This window comes from Hyperoodon ampullatus (genome assembly GCF_949752795.1).
Source record: "Hyperoodon ampullatus genome assembly, chromosome: 1".
NCBI lineage: Eukaryota > Metazoa > Chordata > Mammalia > Artiodactyla > Ziphiidae > Hyperoodon > Hyperoodon ampullatus.
In genome coordinates, this window is record NC_136914.1 from 188,106,675 (window position 1) to 188,123,895 (window position 17,221).

The following is a 17,221-nucleotide window of genomic DNA, read 5'->3' on the forward strand; positions in this document are numbered from 1 at the left end:
ACATGAATAAGATTAATTGGGTAAGCAATTTAAGTTCACTTTAATATAGATATTTTAATTCATATTATATTCACAAATGTATATGTTCTACAAAAAATATATGATTTATGATTATGACTCAGATTTTGCCAGGTAACCACTGAGACCAAGTTTCCATGTTAAAAAAATAAAATCTATGAAATTAGACAGAAGAAAACATGGAAGTATGTGTAAATTTTGAATTAGTATTTAGTTATAGATGGTAGAATTGCAATACAAATTTGGCAACCACACATTGGTCTGCTATACAGTGGGACTATTTGTACTTCTTGCAGTCACCTTACATCACTAGAAATGTATCCTAACTGAATGGGATCAAGTTATTTGACTCACCAGTTCTGTTAGGTTATCTGATCCTGGAGATCATTCAGGAAACCATAGGAACCTATGTTCATTTAAAGTTTGCTGCTTGAGATGCCTAGAATTACAATCTGTAATGTGTTTGAGGTAAATTGTTTAGCAGAATTCACCTATGATAAATTACTCAGGATTTTATACCATCTGGTTCTAGTTGGCTACCTAAAGCATGTGGAAAGTTCTGGGAATGACTTCAGTTCTTGAAAGCAGCTTTCCATAGAGAGCTGTATGTACACAGGTTATAAGGCACAGAAGGTCATAGGCAGCTTTTGTACAATGTTCATTCTTAAAGGGCACTGCCAGGTATAAATGATGGTACAAAAAATCATCACTTTTGTTGCATTTTTGTTTGATTGTTTAACTGATAAATAAGTAAGGTATGTAATTGGTTTTCTTAGACAATAAAATATTGATATGAAAACATAGAAGATTGTTAAAGATTTCACCAATATATGATTAGCATAACTATACTTATCATATAGGTAAATGCTCTAATGCTCTTGGCTGTAAGATCTTTGAGTGTGGATTTTCTTGTGTGTTTTGCTGTTGTTGTTAAGATAATCCTGCAGTCAGGGTGGGATGTGGGGATTATTCCATTGCCTTTACTTTACACTTGAATTAGGCTTATCTGCTGGTACACACATGATGTCTCTTCTTCCCTGGAGTCCTGCTGTCTTCTCTAAACTATTGGGTTGGCCAAAAAGTTCCTTCAGTTTTTAAGGAAAAATAAAAGACACATTTTTCATTTTCACCAAGAACTTTATTGAACAATGTGTTCACCGTTTTACTCCACTACCTTCTGCCATTTTTCAGGCAACTTCGTAATTCCATCTTCACAAAACATTTTATCTTTATGAGCAAAGAACTGTTCCAGGTGCCTTTTACAGTCTTCCAGGGAATTGAAATTTTTTCCATTAAGAGAATTTTGTAAATACCAAAATAAATGGAAATCTGAAGGTGCAACGTCTGGTGAATAGGATGGATGAATCAGAACTTCCCAGCCAAGCTGTAACAGTTTTTGCCTGGTCATCAAAGAAACATGTGGTCTTGCATTACCTGATGGTAACAAGTGTTGCTTTCAATTGGTCTCACTGGGAGCAGCACTTGTTGGAATTAATTGTTTGGTTTTCCAGAAGGAGCTCATAATAGAGGACTCCCTTCCAATCCCACCATATACACAACCTCACCTTCTTTGGATGAAAATGAGCCTTGGGTGTGGTTGGTGGTGATTCATGTCGCTTGCCCCATGATCTCTTCCGTTCCACATTATTGTACAGTAACGACTTTTCATGGCCCATCACAATTTGTTTTAAAAACAGAACATTTTTTTTGTTACGTTTAAGAAGAGAATCCCATGCGGAAATAGGGTCAAGAAGGTTTTTTCTCTTAACTTATGTGGAACCCAAACATCAAAGTGATCAACATAACCAAGCTGGTGTAAATGAGTTTCCAGCACTTGATTTGGATATTTTGAGTATATCGGCTGCCTCCTGCATGGTATAATGTTGATTGTTTTCAATTAATGTCTCAATTTGATTGCTATCCACTTCAACTGGTCTACCTGACTGTGGAGCATTGTCCAGTGAGAAATCTCCAGCACGAAACTTCACAAACCACTTTTGACATGTTTGATCAGTCACAGAACCTTCTCCATACACTGCACAAATCTTTTTTTGTGTGTGTGTTTCAGTTGAATTTTTACCTTTCTTGAAATAATAAAGCATAACATGCCAAAAATGTTGCTTTTTTCTTCCATCTTCAATATTACAATGGCTACACAAAAATTCACCAATTTTGATGTGTTTTTTTTTTAAATGCACGCTGATATGGCAGCTGTCACAATACATTCTAAAAAAATTTTTCGAGTAAAGTTAGCTACTAGAGCCACCTTATGGAAAAAACTGAACGAACTTTTTGGCCAACCTCAATACATTGGAAAGGGGAACACAAGTCCTTTCCATTCTCAGATGCCCTAAAGCTATCTGGAGTGTTTTATTAGGGTCTGGATTCCTTCTTTCTCTGGGGTCCACAATGATTCTGTATCTACTCCTTCCATTTTGTGTTTCTCTATCTTAAGAATTTTATCTGTTTCAGGGAGTTGTAAAAATGTGTCATTTCAGAGACTTAAAATTTTATTCAGCATTAAGTTCTCTTTGGAAATAGCAATGTGAACTATCAAAATCTTTTCTTGGGTAAGCTGCTTTTCTATTTGTGTCTCTCTTTCCCGAGACAATGATTTTCAGTGCTCTAGTAGTCTAGGGAAGGATCAAGGAACAATACAAAATCATCGAGGGCCTGAGGGGCTTCAGTGCATATTTAGAAATATTATTTTGCCACACTATTATGATATGACATTTAGAAATTTAGAAATCTGCTTACAAAAATTTTAGGAACATGATAATATTGGTGGTTATGAAAATGCCATGATAGGTAAAGACATGAAAAAGACTAAAAGATGAGACTGACCTAAATGAACTAAATGAGCAAAATGGCTTCTGGACCATCTACCTGGTTTTGCCTACCCATATGCTTTGATGGTGTTGAACACTAAAAACATTTTAAATAGAAAATATGGTCCATCTATTGGCTGTTCTGGACAATAAGGGAAGAAAAGATTTGCTACTAAGGACCTTCACCCTATAATTCCCAGATTCAAAGATGGATGCTCAAGTGGTATGTAGCCTTCTCTCTCAGGATAGATGTGGTTGATAATGGAGAGTTATAATCCCTCATAGACTCTAGCTTGGCTACTCTAATTTCAGTTTAGACTTATTTGCTTGGATTTTTTTTTTTTTTTTTTTTTTTTTTTTTTTTTTTTTTTGCTGGAAGAAGTCATTGGTGTCAAACTGAGTCCCAAACTATCATCTGAACAAGCAGGATGTGCACTAAATAAGCCTCATTCTCTATCTGGGACTTAAGTCTCTTAAAATGCCTTCTACATTCCCTAACCACCCCTTTATTTTAATACAGGGGATTCACTCAAGGATTCTACATCAGCTTGTGCTAAATGTTGCTCATTGATGAGCTCCTTCTTTCTTTAGAAATAAGAGTGTTGATCTAATTTTTATTGTCTCAGTTGCTCTGTCTTATTTAGAGAAGTCAAACTATTTCATTGGTCAAGGGTTCCTGACCTATACAAAGTGATTTCTGGATTATTGTACATTTAAAACAAAACTTTATATTTAATTCTAGACATTTTTCAGTGCCACTTTGTTTTCTTTTTCAAGGTTATTTAAGCATAATAAAATTTGGTGAACATTTCTCCAAATGCAGGCTGACACTTGCTTTCCTTTCTCCTGATCACTCAGGGTAAGATTATCACAAAGAGAATTTTGAAACTGTATTGTATACTATTGGGGCCCATAAAAATATCATATTTGTTTGTTTTGAAGAGAAGAGTGGAATACAATTCTCATTTCTCTACAAATGTAAATCTTTCCCAAGCTTGCAAATTTTCTGCTGTTGGTCTGTTTACTTGCAGTACTGACAAGCTGTTTTACTGATAACATAATTGCATAGGATTTGCCAAGAGATATTTCTGCCCGAAACAGTCACCAAGGGGAAAACATCTTGACGATCTCTCTTTGAAAATGAGCAGAAACATAATTTCTTTTGTAAAGAAGGAAAAAAAGAAAGATCAAATACTTCCTATCTAGTCCATCAAACTTATTTAAAATTGAAGTGATAATGGGGAAATTGAAGTATTTGAAATAATTGAAATAATATTTATTTCAAAGGAAAGATATTTTCACAGTAGAAGGAAAATGGAATTTTATTACAGACACCTGCAAAGAGCTTTCTTAGTGTCAAATTTCAATGATCCAAAACAAAACTAATCATGATCGTACAAGTAATATGTATTTTTCTTGCAAAGGTTTTGCAGAACATTGATAAGACAAGGCCTTTTTCATTGTATATTTATTGAATATCTATAAGAATTGAATCTGTGATAATAGTAAATTACATCATATGGGTAAACCTCTGGAAAATGAAATAAAATTCTAAATAGTTTTACACATAAAATCCAGAGAAAAATCTGCCCTTACAACTGAGTTATAATAATATAATATAGAAAATACACGGAAAGAGAAGATCTGTTTTCTTTAGTAAGCCAAAAGCTGAATAGAAGCCAGAAAGGTTGAAATATTTAAATGTGTATATAATTCTGGGTAGCATTAAAAGGAATGTAAAGAGCTTGTCCAAGATAAACAGATGACTTAAGTCATTTGTTGATTGTAATTTTAGATAGAATGGCTGCATGCGAGTAGGAGAGAGAGTAAGGGAGGTGCTTCTGTGAAGGAAGGAGACTGAATTCACCGCTGGTTGTGTTTACCTGTAAAAGAGGGTGCAGGTATGGGAGTAGGCAGGGATAGATGGAGGGACCAGAAATGAAAGACCATCTAGAAGGTCTGAGGTTATTAGGAAATACAGTGAGTTTTAGAAGATAGAGCTAGCATTTTCATCTTTCAGAGTGGTTTCTTCTTCTGTGAAGGAAAGGAATGTTCCTGCCCCCAAAGTATGTAGGAAAGAAGATAGATAGAAACTCAATGCCCAGTACCAAGGTGGCATTTGCCAAACTATGGACACCTGACAGGCAGTGATTTGCCGCTGATGTTCTGTGGTGACAGTATTAGTAGAGTCCTTATTTTGATTTGGTCAAAGGAGCTGTGGTTTGAGAGACAAGGAGGTAATCCAGGATTCAAACAAATCAGAAACTCTGGACATTTCAATATTTATAGCATCTTTCCTTCCCTTGCTCTGGAGGGAGGAGACTGAGTAAAAGATATCTTCAATATGCCACACAGTAAATCCTTGCTGTTTATCTACTTTATATATAACGGTGTGTATCTGTTAATCCCATACTTCTAATTTAACCCTCCTCCCTCCTCCCGATTGATCATTATTTTTTATGACTTGCTACTTTTCACCTTGAGGTTGGTTCACCTGGAGAAAATACCCATTTAGGACTATGGCCTTCAAATATTACCCTCTGTTCTATTCTGTGCTATCAGATTCTTAAGAGTATATTCTTTCTAATATATTCACCTCCATGTTTAAAGAATATGAATACATCAAGGAGGGCGTGTCATAGGGCTGATTCAGATGGTTTCTTAAAGTATCTGCCTATTCTGCTATTCTACAGCTTTACAACAAAGATGTAACATATTTTCACTAAAGAACGAAACCAAAGGAAACAAATAAAAATGTACAAGCCCAGAGATAACATAATATCTCAAACAGGAATAATTTATATTGCTATGGCTCCCCATATATCACCCACTAATTTCTGGGAATCCCAAGAAAATGCTTTACTTATAGAGTATACACAATTAAGCAATTTTACACTTCAGTGATTATCACATTCTTCCCTGCCTACCAAGGCAAATGAGACCAGGCTTGCCTTACCACAGCTCTCCCAGTGGGAACAATAGATGCTGATAAGCCTTGTTGATACTAGTTACTGCTAAGCATTGGTACCATTTTCCAATCCCATCATGACTATAGCTGCGATCTCTACCCCAGTGAATTAGCTGCCTCATACTGGGGGGCACTCTTGATATGTTGGTGTCCTCAGTATGTACTCTGAGAACTTGACTTCACCAAAGTTATACAGTATTCCAAACAGTAATAATTTGTGCCTTCAATATATTATTATCGTCAGGGTCTCTCATGATATACTTCATAGAGCACTAGCTCCTCAAGATGATACTGGGTGTCTCATACACAAAGTATTACATAGACAAGTGGATTTGGGAAACACTGGTATATATAAAAATAAACAGATTTCTATGCTGTAGGCCTTTATATAGGAGCCTTAAATATGCTAGTGTATGTTGTGAATCTCAAGAAAATAAAATGCGATTTCCCACAATTGATCATGGAATTTCTTTTTATTTGTAAAGCTTTTGATAGGACTAATTTTCCAAAGAATGCAATTTGGAAAAAACTTTATTAGGTTTTAGTGAAAATAACTATTTGTAGGGTTAAATATTGAATAAGTTGTTTAAAATGTACAAATACGACTGCTGAAAGTCTCTTTTTCCAAAAAAAAAGCTTCATAAATAATTATAAAAATTATCTTCAGGGTAATAGATTAGAATTATGCAGTGTTTAGAAGCTTGCAAGGTTGCCAAGATAAAATTATAGTAACTACTTAGAAGAATTCTTAAAAATGTAAAATATTTTTGGAAAGAGGTATTTAAAATTTTGTGTGTGGAATTTTAATGAAAATCCTACTCAAGTCATTTCATATATAATCTTCTGATGACTTTGCCAGTTCCCTTTCTCCTCACCTCCAAGTAGCAGAATGATGCCTTTAGGATCCGCATACCAGAATTAAATCTTAGCTCTACCCTTTATTAGCTGGATAATCATGAGCAACTTAATTTCTCTAAGCTTCAGTTTTCTTATTCTAAAAATAGGAACAATAATAATAATAGCTAACATGTATTTTAGGCAAATTAATTGAGATGATAAATTTAACACACCTAACATAATGTCTGATATACAGTAAAAATAAACCATATACACACACACATACATATATATAATTATGATGCACTTTTGAGAAAGTCTGAAATAGGGTGATGTTATTTGAATTGATGCTCAAATATTCAATCTTAGAATGTGCACATATTCTCCCAATTAACCACAGTGTCATGGCTTGGAAAAAAAATCCAAAAACCTATCAACTGCCTTCCCCCTATATTACCATTCAGAGAAACTAGATGGGAATGGAATTTTGTATTAAATTAGTGGGTTTGTCAACATTACACAGTGTTAACCTGTTCTAATTTAACCATCAATCTTGAAGGACTGTTTTACCTGCCAGAGTGCATGAGTAATGAGGCAGTTGCTCAGGTAACAGAGAAGCATCCTATGTGAAATTTAGTTAAACTCCTTATTATATATTCCAATCACATCCTTATACTTCCTCTTTCATAACATCCATCACACTTGCTAATATTTATTTATTTTTTGCTTTCCACACTAAACTGTAAGCTCAGTACCAGCAGGCACTGTATCTTTCTTGGTGGTAACCATATCCCCAGCACCTATAGTACTACCTAATGCACAGGGGGATCTCCATCAATATTTGTGATACTGAGAGCTATAGTGTACATTTTGCTACTTGTGGCAAAGCATAACATTGATTACCTTACATTAGGGATAATACTATCCCCCAAGAATCCAGAAAAGTTTCAAACTCAGAAATAAAACCAAAACAAAACAAAAAACAAATTTAGGCAGCTAAGAAAGAATCTTCGCAGTACAGGTTTTGATCCAAAAACAAAAAAAACATTGAGGTAAGTTTGTGACTTGTGTTTAAGAGAGCCCCATGCAAAACAGAAAAGGAAAGATTTGTTTGGTTGTTTGGAGATAGGGCCTTTATGACCCTATGTGGCAGAATCACAAGAGAAGGTAGAGAAGTCAGAAAAGACAGAAAGGCAAGTGAAGAAACCAAGATGGAAGAAACAGCAGAAGGTAGATAATATAAAAAAGAACAACTGAAACAGCAAATAGAGGGTGTCTGGTAGTGCAGAACAGAACTGGTAACAGGAAGAGGAAAAAATCAACTGTGTCGTCTGCCAAGGAAGAGGAGGCATCAGCTCCATAAGCCTTAAGGGATTTCAGAGGGCAGGGCAGCCAACGGTTCTATGTGGCTAGTGATAACGCTAGACGGTACTGTAGGAGCCATTCCACCCACTGGCGCACACCATCTGGTCTCCTCACAGAGCATGCACGAGAGCTTAAGATGAGGGCTGACATTCTCTATATTTTCATCATTTAAAGAAAGATGATCGGAATATAACGAGTTAGTACTCTTCTGTCAGGAAAAAAGCCTCTTATCCAGAACAGCTTTCAACCTATGATTCCAGAAGTTAAAAATTCTGTCATCTATTTCTCATCACTTTCAATAGAGAACGTGCCATTAATTTGTAAATTCACCAGCAAGTTCCTATCTTCCTGGTATGCTCATTAAAAAGGGTTCCTTAAATCTACTCTGTGGTCTGTCAAAGCAAAAATGGTTTCTGTGATTATTTTAGACTTGAGTTTAGAAAGTAAATAAATGAAACTCATATTTTCTTCCTCTTAGGTAACTATCTTCAGGTGCAGTTTTCGTTGCTTGATACATGGAAACTAATTATGCTTACTTGTACAACAATCTTTTTTCTAAGAAGATCAAGGTTTAGTTCCAGTTGAGAACCATGGTAATATTCAGAATACTCTTTAGAAACATGAAAAGTAATTTTTGTTCAGATCAACAAAAAGTATAGCCACAGAAAGGAAACTTAATGATAAAATTGTTAACAGAATAGAAAATGAAATTTTCTTTCTGTCAATACTGCCCTCTAGTGGAACAATTGGCAACAGAATAGGGCTTGCGTTTGGAGAGTGGAGTTTATCCTTAATTTGCTGCATAGTAGAGCATTTGTACAGAAGCAGATTTATGTACATTTTTCTTCAGACATCCCTGGAGCATAAATATAATGAAGTATGCTCTTTGGCATTGCATTTCAGTAAATTCCCTAATCTGAATTAATGCATCATGCAAGAACTGTGTGCAACTGGCTACACAGCTTACCCACAGTGAAAGATTGTAACCTCAAAATATGTACAATGTACCAGAAAAAGAAACACAGCTACAATAACTGTATTGATTTATTCTTTATGTTGTCAGTGGCAAGCAGACCAAAGGGGGATACCAGTATTTTAATGGTGTTCAATTATTCACCACTTTAGGTTTCTGTATAATCAGTTTGTGAGGCCAGATTATAAAAATGTCCACTGTGCGTTCAGTTAGAAGGTGATTGGTGACTACTTTCCCGGCCAAAAAATAAAAAGGCTACTGTACTCAACACTGTCAGCGGCTGTATTGACATAACTGGGAAATCACATATTATTTTTTTCCCTGAAGAATTAAGATTACATTAAGATTTTTAATGTCCCCTGGGGGTGTGGGAGAAGAAAATTCATAGGAACATATTGAGTTTATGTGATTTGGGAAACTCATGTAGAGAAAAATCACAGTTGGACTCCTTTTCTAACCTTCAGAAGTTACAATTTAGGAGTGCATGAGGAGTGCTACCCCTTTGGTTACAAGACTCACTTGTTAAAATAATTGGCACTCTTGAAAGCAGGAGGAAGTGTGCATGCAAATGTTTTATATATTCACCCCCTGCCTGGAACCTCAAGATCAATACCCTCCACTCTCCTCATTATAGAGAACCAGTGCTTCCTAGGTTTATTTACTTGTTCAGATTCTAAAGCTCATCATTTATAAAGGAAGTCTTTTTCATGTGGAGGCTGTGAATACTACATGTCAAAACAGAGAAAATGATGTTTTTTATTTTTCAGTTTTGCTTACAGCTCAAGATCTCCAATTTTTACTAGAATCTACAGGGTTTTTCAGATTCACGACTCAGAAGTCAGCTCTATTGTGAACATAAAAGCAATCTCGATTTGATTGTAATAGTTAATTATCCTGACCTCTTTGCAAAAAGAGGTGTTTATAATCAGTTAATTTGTGTGTTTCCAATTTACATTGTGCAAAAACAATTGTTGTATTAGAGCAAATATCAAAGACTGTGTAGAATAATTTTCTTCTTTTGTTTTTAACATCAAGTGAGAAAAAGATGACCGGGAGAATAAGATAACTAACAAATTTAGTTTGGGGCTCAAATATTTTTGACCAAAAGTGCCCAAAAAAATGCAGGGTGCAATGATTATTTTTAAAAAAAGTAAATTTAAGAAAGATAAATCAGCCAGGTTAATAAACATTATTTTTGAGAAAAAAAAATGATTTGAACTCCATCAAAGATAAAATGTTTGAGAAAAACATGGTCTTGCTCTCAGGAGACCAGACTAATTAGTGGTTTTGCCAAATAAGTAGATTACTTTAGGCGTTGCTAAGCTATCTGCAGAATCAGTAACTTTACCTGTCAAATGGCAGTTAAGTGAAAAATTCAGGAACATCTTTTCTTGAGCCACCACAGTGTCCCCAGAGCCCAGCATTGGGTCATAAAAATGGGAGGAACCTGATAAATATCATTTAATGAATAAACATAATAGCAATGCATTTATATCATTAAATTGTGAAAATTTAAAGGATGCATATAAATCACTTTGAAAAATCTTTAAATAAATTAAAATTGTTTTCTGACTGAGAACATCTAATCTTATGTGTCATTATTGTAGTGTGGTACAGGGAAAACATCCTTTAATCATTTTATGTTTGTAAAAATGTAAGATGGCATAAAAGGATATTTCACAATTTGCATTTGAAATGTTCTAATCATACTATTATGCTAAGTATATATATAAAGAATTTGCAATTGCAACAGAAACACTAAAGAGCTTTCTTTAAAAGCAACAACAACAAAACAAACAAAAATACTGTCTTCTACACCTGTCTCATAGAAGGTCACCTTTTATGAATGTTTTCCTACTTTTCAAAGTTCAAAACCACATCATACCATTAGAAGTACCTTTAGGGAAAACTTCACACATCACTCCAAATATCTGAAAGATGTATTTGGAGGAGCACAGGGTGTGTGACAGACTCTTTACTTGAGTAGAATGGCCTTTGATAGAATGGGGTAGGTATCACACACATTAATATTGTATAGGAACTCTGGCAATTTCCTCTGGGGTGCCATTCTGAAGTGAGTGTAATGGAATTGAGAGGATGGAAGGCTGACAGTGGCAAACGGGTTGTGTGATATGAAGAGATGGAGCCAGTCTAGTCACTGTGTACCTCACCTGGTTTCAACAGAAGCACTAAATTCTTAATTGTGTTTTACAGGATATGAATGATTATCCTCCAGTATTTAGTAAACGGATCTACAAAGGGATGGTGGCTCCAGATGCCGTCAAGGGTACACCTATCACAACCGTTTATGCTGAAGATGCAGACCCTCCTGTAAGTAGAAGACATTGATTAACACCCTCAATTAAAGTGAGAAAAATCTTTAACACTTATAAATGACCCAGTTCCCAAGACAATGTGGTGAGTCTGTGTGAGTTCCACTCTATTCACTGACATACATTTGATGTACTCTTGCCTGTTGCATCCACAGGTACAAACCATATTTCAAGTGATTATTACTGAACTTAGACAATTAAGGATATGGTTTTTGTTTTACTGGGATTCAACATTACTATTTATTAATTTATCTAGTACTAATGATAAATATGTATAGAAAGAATTGTCTGCATTTGTAATCAGTATCATTCAGGTTCTTTATTTAGAATATTATAAGCTGAATTTAGCCTGGATAAGTTTTTTCCTTAGGTATTTACATTTTATTCATATTTTGTTAGCAAACACTAAATCAGTATATGACATAATATTATATTGAATGTGTTACTTTTGTAAACTAAAGTTATATTGCTTTTAGAAAATAATTAATAGATTCTTTTATTATCCAGAATTTCAGGGCATCTTTTGAGATGCCCTATATTGTCTTTCAAGATATAGGGTTCCTAATGAAAATATTATTATTAGCAGAAGCGAGGTAAATTTTCCTTAATATTGTTTCTTAATGTATTAAAAATAGCATATAAAACTAATAGTACCAGTATAAAGATGCTTTCTGTAAATAACTTGAGGGTGTTATAGGTATTAAATATTTATTCTCATAATAGCTGAATGATGAAGATTTGAAGTTTTTACCTTGGGTGAGCTTGAAGTACAAGTCAGTGGCTGATATATTCTAGAAAAATGTTAAAAGTGTTAAATAAACCATTTTAGAAAAGTAAGAAAATAGAAGAAGACCTCAATTTTATAAGTGATTTAAAAGTTCAGTTTTGTGTTGCTAATATAAACAGTATTTATGTGATGCTACTTATTTAATAAAATGTGAATGGCAATCATAACATTTTTCAGCTTCAGTTGTGACAAGCCATATGAAGTCTTTTGTGACTATGACGTCTTGAAAAATAATAATGTTAACATGAAAGCAATGACCTTTCACTCAGAAGTTCCTTTTCTCAAGTGTGTTAAAATGTCTTTGAAACTGATTTATTGAATCTTGGGAAATACGACAGGCAAAATTTCATAGCCTTGGACATACCAATAGAGATGGTGGATGTGAAATTGGTGTTTTGTCTGCTTTTTAAGTAAACTGTCAGAGGTACAAAATACTTTGAAATTAGGACTACAATTCAATTCTATTCAAGATGTGTTTTGAGTACCAACTCCATAGTAATCACTGTGCTAACAAGGTTTTGCTCTCCAGAAACTGACAATCTCATAGGAAAAGCAGAACTGCACATAGAAGCTAAAACGCACTGTATTGAATGAGTGTACATGTAGGGGAGGAAGTCTTTTCCTTTCTTCCCCTCTAGGCTCTCTGGCTGGTCTAATAATTAAATTGACATAAGATATATTAACAGGAGAAAAACAAATTTAAATTTGTACCAGAGCTCAAAAAAATATGATGCTCAAATAAGTGACTGAAGTAGGCAGCTTTTACACCTTTTAGACCAAGAAACAATACATTTGGGAAGAACCGACAAGATGAAGGGGTTTGGGCTTGGGGTAGTATTTTAGTAAAGAAGTAACAAGGTTTGCTTACACGGCCTTCTTGTCTTTGAATTCCCTATCTCTGGTAGTAAGGATTCCTCTCTTTCTCCTGGTGCAGGCAGGATACCTTTCACATGGGAGATTTATTTCCTGCTTTCAGGGGGACAAAGAGGAATCAGAGTGTCCATCTTATACTGACTGTTTCTTAAGTAACTTTAATTCAAAATAATCAATATGCCCAAGTGGCATATTTTGGGTAGACTGCCGTGAACCCTGTCATAAGCCAACACAGCATCTTAAAATACTAATATTTCTAAGAAATTTTCATTAGCACAGTATTTAAGATGGTGTTAAGCTTAATGACATTAATGATGAGAGACTAAAAGTAGCCCTGCTGTTTACCTATGTGGGATAGACCTCAAAGCCTTAGGATGGATGGCAAAATCCTCACTTCACATGTGACACCGTGACCTTAGTACCTGGTTTGACATTCAGTCAACTTCACTGATGCGAAAGAAGCTGTCTTGGTCTGTTGTCTGTTTTCTAAATAAGTTATATTACTTCTCTACAGTACTTACCTAGAGAGAAGGCCTCCTTTTTACTCCCTAAGCCCATTTATGGAAACTTAGCAGGCTCAAATGCCATATTTCTTTGGAAGAAGCTCTTAGGTTTGCATTCCTATTAGTATTTTTTTTTGAACACTTAATGTCTAATGCTGGCTTTTCAGTATATGAAAGGTGGATGCCAGTCATTCAACTGGAATACTGAGGATGCTTATTTCAGCTAACAAATATAAATTTTATCAGACTCAGTTTTGATCCTTGAAACACTAGCAATCGTTTGGCATAACTAGTATTCAGCATTGAGTTTTCCATCATTGCTGCAAATTGTGTCCCTTAAATTAGCATAGTTACAATTTGGGTGCACCTACACCAATCTGAAATAAAAGCTCAATTCCATGAAATTTTTAAGAAAATAAAAATAATACAGCTTTCAAAATGTTATGACTGAGTTCACTTTTATTATTTTATGTAAGTACCACAAATCAAAATAAGTATTTTTTGGATGAGCTTGCCAAGTGTTTTCTATTCTGTTACTATTGTAAATATTTATTAATTAGAAGAAGATAGTTTCAATTTCATATCCTTCAGGGCTCTTATGTCAGTTCCACTACTTAGGGCTGTGAGTATCTATGGGTAACACTGTGTTTATTTAATGGTCTCTCTTCCAAACTAGAAGGTAATTTCCTTGAGGGCAAGAATCCAAACTTATTCCAGTTTGTTTTCCCACATCTAATTATGTTTGGAACTTAGTAGCAAATGCTTGTTGAATAACTGAATAAATGAATAAATAAGCAGTTATTTCTATGCTCTTTAGAATTGTCAAAATGTGCCAGATCTTCAGAAATTTAGTTATTTGTGACCCTGGGCAAGTTTCTTATTGTCTCCAAGCCTAAGTATGGCCATTTGAGGGCTGTAAGAATTAACTGGAATGATATATATATAATGCTTAGTGCTGCTTCTGTTCCCTCATATAAATAGGTATTGTTACAATTCTGCAATAATAATGTGCATCTCTAGAGGTTGGCCACATCTTTTTCAAGGCATCATGTTTCTTGTGAATGAAATGAGAACCACCCATTTTAAACTAGAAAATTGGAACCACAAAATGTCAGATGGAGAAATGAGTAAGGCCTTAAAGCCAGAGAGAACATTCTTGCCAAACATAAATTAAGAATTATAAAATACATGTTGTGTAAACCTAAAGTGATCTAGAGGGAGAAAAACATCTTCCAGGGATTTTTTTCCCCCTGAATTAAAGCTGTTAGGACTTTCATTTTCTGCCTTGCTTTTCTGACACCATTGACATTATGTAGTTCACTGGAGACATGTATAGTGAATGACTGATCATTTTGGATATTAAAAATTGCTAACCTTTTCTTTCTGTTCACTAGAGACTTCTCACTCCAAACTTTCGTAAAACAAAACTGCAAGTGTAATTTTCCATTTGCATATTTTTATTCTTTCTGAAGCTGTGGCCAAACCCCATGATACAAGAGGTCTCTTTGTGGGCAGGGTAAATGCCTCACAGAATAGTGTCCTTCGTGAGCATGTAGACATGGAAGAATTTGGATAAATAAATGAAGCTTACATTTTGCTAATTTCCAAGAAGTTATGAGGAACCCACGGAGGAATACCTTCTCATTTTGTGTCATTCTTTCCATTTAACGCATTTGAGGAATTTATAAGATTCTGTTTAAAGTAAGTCAGCAGTTGGAGCATGTTTAATATTAACAATTTTGACAAACTTTCTTACTTGCATATATTCATGTGAGAAATATTTATATATTGAAGACTTCTTTTTTAGGTTTCAATATCAATTTATGAAGTGAATGTGCTCCATGAAAAAATCTTGTAAGTTCTCAATAGTAACTGGCTTTAAATATCAATGAGTATTCTCACTACACTTTTTTTTTCAGAAAGTATTTTTTTTTTTTTTTTTTTTTTTTTTTTGGCGGTACGTGGGCCTCTCACTGCTGTGGCCTCTCCCGTTGTGGAGCACAGGCTCCGGACGCGCAGGCTCAGCGGCCATGGCTCACGGGCCCAGCCACTCCGCAGCATGTGGGATCCTCCCGGACCGGGGCACGAACCCGCATCCCCTGCATCGGCAGGCGGACTCTCAACCACTGCACCACCAGGGAAGCCCCCAGAAAGTATTTTTTAAAGGCATAATAATTGCAGCTGTGAGGTAGTTTTTTCCCCCTCTGCTGAGATTTTGGGAGCTATACTATCCTTTCAGAGTTCAGACAAGCTACCTGAGGAATTATTTTTAAAGTGATTTCACAGGTGGCTTTAACATCCTTTTTCTGTCATTTGAGGACACTTTTGTTGATCTCTAGAGAGTAAAAAAGATGGTCGGTTTTTCTTTTCTATGATGCATGACTTAAAATGTCATGATGTCACCAAATAATGCAAGGTAATGATGGCGATCTTCTCAAAATGCTTAACCCTCTTCCTAGTCATTATGTTGCAATCTATTAGCAGAGGGCATAACAGTAAAATAAAAACAGCAATTGTCTTTATCCGTGATTTGCTGTTTGCTGGCTTCGTGTGCAATAGTTAAAACTGTTCAGCCACCCAGTTCTAAAATTAAAAATATTATTGTAAAAAAAAAATTAAGATGTGCTGAATTCTGAAATGGATCCCACTGAAGATCAAATTAGCAACTGGAAGATGCAGCCCAGAGATTGTACAGAACACAGAAGAAAAGATCAAAAAAGAAGGAAAATGGAACACAAATGCTAAGCAGTATGGAAAAGAGATCCAGATGTTCTATTATCTCTCTAAATGGCATTCTAGATGAATAGAAAAAGAGAAAATAACAGAAATTTTCCAGACCTGAAAAAAGGCCCAACAAGTAGGGTTAATTTTTCACCTAAACACATCTTAGATACATGTATTTCCAAATAAAAAGAGAAAATCCCCAAATCTTCCAGAGAATAAAAGAGAAAAATCAGATTACTGTCAGATCTCTAATCTGCAATAGTGAGTGCTAAAAGACAGTGAAACAGTCTTTCAGTTTATAGAATAAAATTAAATTTGGTCTACATCCAGCCTAATTTTCATTCAAATGTGAGAGCAAACATAAAGATTATTTTTTTCTTTTTCACATTCAAGGATCAAAAGTATGCAATGAAGAAGTAAAGAGTAACCAAAATGCTAAATATATGGATAAATCTAAATGAATATGGACTGTATGAACAATAACAGTAATGTCTTCTGGGTTTGAAAACAGAGAGAGAATTTGAATAGATGACAATTTTAGCATATAAGGAAGAAGTAGTAAAAGTGAAGTTTTAAATGTTCTAAATGTTCTTGAATTGTCTGGGAAAAGGGTAAAAGTAACAATTCACTAATAGTGTGAAAACAAATAGAATAAGGAAAAATAATAAATTCAAACAAAGACATGAAAGGAAAGAAACAGAAACAAAGAACAGGTGGGAACAAAGGAAAAAGCACGTTGTAGATCGGTAGAACTAAACCCAAACATATCAGTCAGTTAACTGTAAACAGACTAAATTTTATCTTATAGACCAAGGGTAGAAGAAGTTTTATTAAAGTGCCAGGTAAATAGTTTAGGCTTGTGAGCCATACAGTGCCAGTTGCAAGTACTCAACTCTACATTGTATAGTTGAATTGAACAATGTGGGGCTTAGGGGCACCAACCCCAACCCCTGTGCAGTCAAAAATCATGTAACTTTTGACTCCCCCAAACTTAACTACTAATAGCCTTCTG

General features: G+C 34.9%; 1 protein-coding gene across 7 annotated transcripts in view; it reads left to right on the forward strand.

Moving 5' to 3' along the window:
* Window positions 1–17,221, forward strand: part of PCDH15 (protocadherin related 15) — a gene marked incomplete at both ends in the record, with an annotated part of 736,996 nt that overhangs the window by 553,808 nt on the left and 165,967 nt on the right. For all 7 annotated transcript variants that reach the window (XM_079712493.1, XM_079712490.1, XM_079712491.1 and 4 more), the window contains one exon: window positions 11,204–11,320. In XM_079712493.1, the coding sequence (XP_079568619.1) occupies window positions 11,204–11,320 (117 nt within the window). The remainder of the gene's footprint in view (window positions 1–11,203; window positions 11,321–17,221) is intronic.